Source organism: Phaseolus vulgaris, chromosome 5, assembly GCF_000499845.2.
Source record: "Phaseolus vulgaris cultivar G19833 chromosome 5, P. vulgaris v2.0, whole genome shotgun sequence".
Classification (NCBI taxonomy): domain Eukaryota; kingdom Viridiplantae; phylum Streptophyta; class Magnoliopsida; order Fabales; family Fabaceae; genus Phaseolus; species Phaseolus vulgaris.
Window position 1 is genome coordinate 33,123,472 of NC_023755.2, and position 7,025 is coordinate 33,130,496.

General features: G+C 33.6%; 1 protein-coding gene across 1 annotated transcript; it reads left to right on the forward strand.

Annotated features, from left to right (window-relative positions):
- Positions 1-5,288: 5,288 nt before the first annotated feature.
- On the forward strand, positions 5,289-6,792 carry LOC137834499 (transcription factor MYB41-like). The gene is made up of 3 exons (XM_068642532.1): positions 5,289-5,568; positions 5,680-5,809; positions 5,902-6,792. Exons 1-3 carry the CDS (start codon positions 5,436-5,438, stop codon positions 6,608-6,610), a joined length of 972 nt encoding a protein of 323 aa, XP_068498633.1. The 5' UTR covers positions 5,289-5,435; the 3' UTR covers positions 6,611-6,792.
- Positions 6,793-7,025: the final 233 nt, after the last annotated feature.

The window sequence follows — 7,025 nt, forward strand, 5'->3', positions numbered from 1 at the left end:
GGGGTTGTTTACATGGGTAATGATAATCCATGTAAGACAGCTGGGATAGGTTCAATCAAGCTGCGGAATCATGATGGATCCACCAGAATTTTGCGGGATGTACGGTACGTGCCAAAGTTGAAGAAGAATCTCATCTCATTGGGGGCTTTAGAATCTAAAGGCCTAGTTGTGACGATGCGAGATGGAATTCTTAAAGCAACTTCAGGAGCACTGGTGATGTTGAAAGGCGTGATGAAGAACAATTTGTATTACTATCAAGGTAGTACAGTGGTGGGGACAGTAGCGGCAGCAACTTCTAGCTCTAAGAAGGATGTTGAGGCAACGAAGTTGTGGCATATGAGGTTAGGACATGCTGGAGAGAAATCCTTGCAAATTCTTACCAAGCAAGGATTGTTGAAAGGTACGAAGGCTTGCAAACTTGAATTTTGTGAGCATTGTGTTCTGGGAAAGCAACGAAGAGTGAAGTTTGGCACTGCAATTCACAATACCAAGGGTATTCTGGATTATGTGCATTCAGATGTGTGGGGACCTGCCAAGACTCCGTCAATCGGAGGTAGGCATTATTTTGTCACTTTTGTTGATGATTTTTCCAGAAGAGTTTGGGTGTTTACTATGAAGAACAAAAATGATGTGCTTGGAATTTTCCTTAAGTGGAAAGCTCAAGTTGAAAACCAGACAGGAAGGAAGATTAAGGTTCTCCGAACAGATAATGGAGGAGAATACAAGAGTGATCCGTTCCTGAAGGTATGCCAAGATTGTGGCATAGTTCGGCACTTCACTGTTAGAAAAACACCACAACAGAATGGGGTTTCGGAGCGTATGAACAAGACACTTGTGGAGAAAGTTCGTTGTATGTTGTCTAATGCTGAGTTAGGCAGAGAGTTTTGGGCTGAGGCTGTGACATACGTTCAACATCTCGTCAATCGTTTGCCATCATCTGCTATAGATGGCAAAACCCCGTTAGAGGTATGGTCTGGAAAACCTGCAACTGATTATGATTCTTTGCATGTTTTTGGTTCTATTGCATATTATCATGTGATTGAATCAAAGTTGGATCCACGGGCAAAGAAGGCTCTTTTCATGGGCTTTAGTCCTGGAGTGAAGGGATACCGTTTGTGGTGTCTAGAGGCAAAGAAGACGATTATCAGCAGGGATGTTACCTTTGATGAATCTGCCATGTTAAAGAAGGTAAATCCAGAAGGAGCTGATAGTACTCCGCAACAGGTGGAGTGTGCCCGGAAGCAGGTGGAGTTTGAGCCGACAGTGGTGATCCCAATACGAAATACCACAAGTGACTCTCCTATGGCAGAAGAAGAGTCAGATGAGGAAGAGGTTCCTACCCAAGAATCTCAACAACAATCAGCGCCAATTGCAGTTAGAAGACAGAGACGAGATATTCAGAAGCCTGCTCGTTTCATGGATATGGTTGCCTATGCACTTCCAGTTGTTGATGACATTCCATCCACTTACCCAAAAGCCATTCTGAGTTCAGAGAGTGGTAATTGGGCGGGTGCGATGGAAGAGGAGATGCAGTCTTTGAAGAAGAACAAGACGTGGAAGTTGGCACAATTACCAAAAGGTAAGAAGGCAATTGGGTGCAAATGGGTATTTGCAAAGAAAGAAGAATTTTCTAATAAAGAAGATGTTCGCTACAAGGCAAGGTGGTTATAAGGGCCAAGTTTGAATATTGTTTAGACTTGGTTAATATTTTGCACATTTGAAGTTGGCGCCCAGAGGCGCAAATTTGAAGCACTGTAAAGTTTGTTTTTTGTTATGTTGTGAGAAGATTTGTTTTAGGTGGGACTTGAAATTAAGCCAAGGTGGAGATTTGTTGATTTTGGCTTAATCCCAAGTCCCACATCGGTGGGTTCATTGTTTGGGAAGGAGGTTTGAGGGTTATAAATTAAACTCTTCTCCTTCACTGTTATATATCCCAATTTGTAATATCTTCTCTCATAGTAATAAAAGTGAGCTGTTTTTGCTGTGCTCGGAGATTAGGCTAAACAGGCCGAACTCCGTTAACAATTTTCGGGTGTGTTCTTTCCTCTTTATCTCTTTTATTATTCCGCTTTATTTATTCAATATTATTTGTCGGGTAGCTCTGTTAGGGTTTTGTTTTAGTGGAAAAATTACCCGTTTTTCCCAACATTATATTCTATTGAATGGGTAATAAATTTTCATATTGTTTCATAGTCAATGAGATATAATGGATTATATATAAATGTATCATAGTCAATATGCATTATCGATCTTACAAAATCAAATAAATTTAACATCCTAAAAGACATGTCTATTTTAAAAATTAAAATTAAAAGAATATATAATTGAAAAGTATGTTGATTATTTTATAGCAATCACTTTTTTTTCTGATCAAACACAATTTTTTTATTTTTCACTCACTTATTCTCTTATTCCACTCTCTTTCACAATGTAAAGGACCTTACTCTTTACTATAATTTCCTTTTTAATTTTATTTTTCACCCTTTCACTTTCTTTTTTCATTTTCTTTGACATCGTAGTTAGTGTACCAACACTTGTGTACTTATTTTGCCTCTTCCTGTGAAACCAAAGAAGAAATCGCTTACAATGAGTACGATTTTCTTTCCTTCCTTAGTCAATCTGTTAATTTTCACTGTAAACAAAGGACCATAAAGTATATAGCACCAGTACATGACAGCAAATATCGGAAAAAAAAAGGAATCCTTTAAGGATGTTTGTTAATTACAAATATTAAAGTTAATAGAGAAGAGACAATAAATAAAATTATAAAAAATTAAAAAGGAAGGTTTTGAGTTATATGGAATGTTCCATGGTTTTAGTTAGATTATAAACATCTTTAACATTTATCTTTAATTATTTGAGTCAAAGTAACAAAGAGAGGGCCCCAATCACATTTATTACTTACTTTAAAAGCAAACTTATTTAAAATATTGTTATCCAAAACTCAGAGTCAGAGCTCCATGTCAGAAGCAGACAGAAGCCAAAGTAAAGCAAAATGACATGACGAAAGAGAAGAACAAAATTTCTAAAAATGTTGATAAGGAAACTGAACAACCTTACCGTCCGATCATTCCCCATAATACACCTAAAGCTAATGTCAAACATTTTTCAATCTTCATTTTCTTACCCTCATACATAACTTAGTTATTGAACACAAACTAATCACATTCTTTAACCTAAGTCAAAATCAAACACACAAAAAGTGGCGTGTAAACTAATCATTTTCTTTCAACCTAACGTTACGTGTTACGATTCATATATAGGTGTGTGTGCCCATGTAGGTCGTACACGTTTACAATGGACATATTTCTATTAATTCTTTATTACACTTTTTGAGATTCCTATATTTGAAATGAAAACATGTTTAGACAAGCTTTTATCTAAGGACTTACAAGAAAAAAAATATATTAAAAAATGGAAATAGATTTTTTTTTATAAAGTAAAATTAGCTTATACAAAAAATTAATAAAAAGAACTCTGTTTTTTATAAAACTTAAAATATTATAAAGGACTCTAGTTAAAAAGAAATATAACTTTTAAATTACTTTTTGGTATAATATAATTGTGATTTGTAAACTGTTTTTCAGATTAAGTTTTGATGATGTTCCAGCACATAGTAAAATAGTAATGGGAAACCTTTCTCCATTTCTATATTATTATAAATATATATTACTACTTTTATTTATAAGAATATGAAGTGTTTTTTCTGATAAATATTAAGGTTGATAAATATTAAGGTTTAGTTTTGTCGTAAGCTAATTTCTCATTTTTTGATTGGCATTTAGAATTTTTAGTATTTATGCATTTAATTAAGTATTTTATAAGAGTTGATCCTTATTATTCTTTTATATTATTGATAGAAATAGAATAAAGAATAAGAAATCTTTTTGTTAAGATATAGATAAAAAATATTTTCTATAAAGATTGAATCACTCCTTGAGATAGTACATTTAATTTTATTGTTATTTTCTAAAAGAAATAAAAATTGAATACAAAGATAAGAAAATTTACAGTATCTACACTTTTTTGTTTGATTACGTGAAAACACAACTAACTGTGAACGTGATCGTACCAGCAATCCAGCAGGTTCCGTCGTCTTCTTTCACCATGGGAACTCTGACATGCTCCTCTCCATTCTCAATGTGAAAGTTCCGTTTCAAAGCTACAAATTATTGATGTAATAGTGTTTTTGTTTCTTATATATTTTATAAATAATTGCAAAATCCTCACCTTATTTTTATTTCATTTCCTAAGAAAATTGTTAAATTTTGTAATTATTTGCAAAAACTTTTATTAGAGGTGTAATAAATATGAATTAAGTATTTAGATAATTATTGAATGGTTGAAATTAACTATCTAATAAAAAACGTTTTCACAAAAATTAAAAGCAATAATTATAAAAGAATGAAAAATGATAAATAAAAATAATAATACTAGATTATGTTCCCTAAATTTAAACAGATTTTTACAACTTGAATAATACAATCTTTTGTTTTAGTTATGTTAAATTTATATTTCACATAGGACCAAACATTTTCTGTCGTTGGAAATGGTTAGTAAGAAATTCTCTTTTATTTGTTAGTCCTATATAAAATGAGAGAAAATTATAACTCTTAACTTAATGTTTTAAAACTAAATAAAATAAAAATATTAGACAGGTTTTTTTAAAAAAAAGAACTGTTATTTTGATTATTTTAAAGTAGCCTTTAAGGGGATTAGGCCAAAAAACTTTTAACGTATACTCTTTAAATATACCTTATTATATTCATTTTAATCACTTTAAATGTATTTCTTTTTAATTTACTTATTTGCAATTGAGAGATGGAATAAATTTATGTAATGCTAAGTAACAGTAATGAAACACAAAAAGATATAAAACATTATTTAATGCAGAAAAATCGAGTAATAATTACTGAAAAAAAAAATTATCAAGGAAGGATTGATAAGTGAAAAATGGATATGAAAATACTATTTTTTTCAAAACTTTGTCAGATAAATGTGTGTTGCATAGCATATGCATATATTTTTTTAAAAGAAAGAATACGTGTGAAATGTACTAAAACTTCACTTAATCTGTCTCTTTTTGATCAACATAAAATGAGTGTAATTTTTAATTACGCAATGTGTTGTATGGATGTATTGCCTACGAATTACTGTGTAGAATTATACGTACAGAACATAGTGCGTATACATGTGTAGCAGAAGGCCGGCACCAAATCCTTTTGACTTGAAACAAACAGCTTCTTTGGCTATAAAGGTAAGGGTCGTCCTCGCTTTGCATTAGACCCAACAAACATTTACTTTCCTTCACTTTCACCATAATCCTCTTTCTCTTTCTCTTTCTCTTTCTCTCTGTCTGTATTTCCTGTTCACTGCACTTTGCGGCTGCACTCTTAGAAATCATTCACCCAACTTTCACTATTCGTTTGCTTGCTATGGGAAGAGCACCTTGTTGCAACAAAAATGGTCTCAAAAAGGGTCCATGGACACCTGAAGAGGATCTCATACTCACCAACTATATTCACACTAATGGACCTGGAAATTGGCGAAACCTCCCCAAGAATGCAGGTACCTATATATACAATTTTTCTTTTTCTCTGTGCTCCCTTTCCCAACTTATTGATTCTGTATGTTCATTCATTATCGAATACTAACTATTTGTTGGTTAATCACATTCAGGTTTACAACGATGTGGCAAGAGTTGCCGTCTTCGATGGACTAACTACCTTAGACCCGATATCAAGAGAGGAAGGTTCTCGTTTGAAGAAGAAGAGACCATCATTCAGCTTCACAGTATCATGGGAAACAAGTACGTGTTTGGTTTTACTTAATCTATCTCGAAAGGTTTAAACTCTTTTTAAGAATGTTAGGCTTATGTGTTGTTTATGTGTTCATATTTAGGTGGTCGGCAATAGCAGCTAGGTTGCCGGGGAGAACCGACAATGAAATAAAGAACTATTGGAACACTCACATTAGGAAGAGGTTGCTGCGAATGGGAATTGACCCTGTTACACACGCTCCACGCCTTGATCTTCTTGACATGTCCTCGATTCTGAGGTCAGCAATTGGCAACGTTACTCCATCGTTTATGAATTTGCAAGGCTTATTGGGTGCCCAAGCTTTGATGAACCCAGAGTTTCTGAAGCTTGCTGCCACTGCCACTTTGTTATCTTTGAAGAACGATCACAACCCATCAAACTTAGTTTCACAAGTGCAACAAATCAATAACAATACCGGGAATTGTCAAATGCAAAACCAGGTTGTCCCTGGTCAGTTTCAGACTCCAACTCAAAGCAACAACATAAACAATGGCTTTTCAATGTCCCCAGACAATTCAATTCCTTCCTATCTTGGTGAGCATAGTTACCTGAATGCTCAACAAAACCAAGTTGATTTGCTACAGGATCCGGAAGTGGTACATTTCTTAAACAATGCAAACCAAAACATAGGCTATGAATCGGTTCTGTCTACACCTTTGTCCACCCCAACGCCATTGAATTCATCATCCACTTATGTGAATAGCAGCTCGGAGGAAGAGAGGGACACGTATTGCAGCGATGTATTCAAGTTAGAAATTCCGGAGAGTTTGGACATTAGTGATTTCTTGTAAATATGTGTCAGTTTGTGATTGCGTTTGTAAACTGCTTTTTACTTTGCATTTATATATTATTCTTGTCATTTAAATTTGTGGGTCATACAGAATTTTGTAGTCGATCGAGTTTATGTTCATTATTTTTGTTACACATGTTGTCAATACTTCTGATGAAGACACCAAAGCATTTGTAATTTTTACCACTATCTTTCTTTATTCTCTCTCTATAGTTACATTTTTTCAACTTTAATTAATCAAATCAACTTACCCAGGAAGTTCAATTGTAATTTAACGTTAACAGGTTGGTTACTTTAATTTGCTTAATTATAAAATGAGTGAACTCGGTAATGAACTTAAAAGTAATAAAGTAGAAGCGGGCTATTAATAATTACTGAAAAAGAGTTTTGATCATTTACGAAACATCATTAAGTTC

Bases quoted from the DNA above. Each gene is read 5' to 3' on its own strand.
- LOC137834499 (XM_068642532.1), top strand. From the start codon at position 5,436: ATGGGAAGAGCACCTTGTTGCAACAAAAATGGTCTCAAAAAGGGTCCA. The intron at 5,569-5,679 runs GTACCTATATAT...AATCACATTCAG, and splicing joins AAACCTCCCCAAGAATGCAG to GTTTACAACGATGTGGCAAG. The intron at 5,810-5,901 runs GTACGTGTTTGG...GTTCATATTTAG, and splicing joins CACAGTATCATGGGAAACAA to GTGGTCGGCAATAGCAGCTA.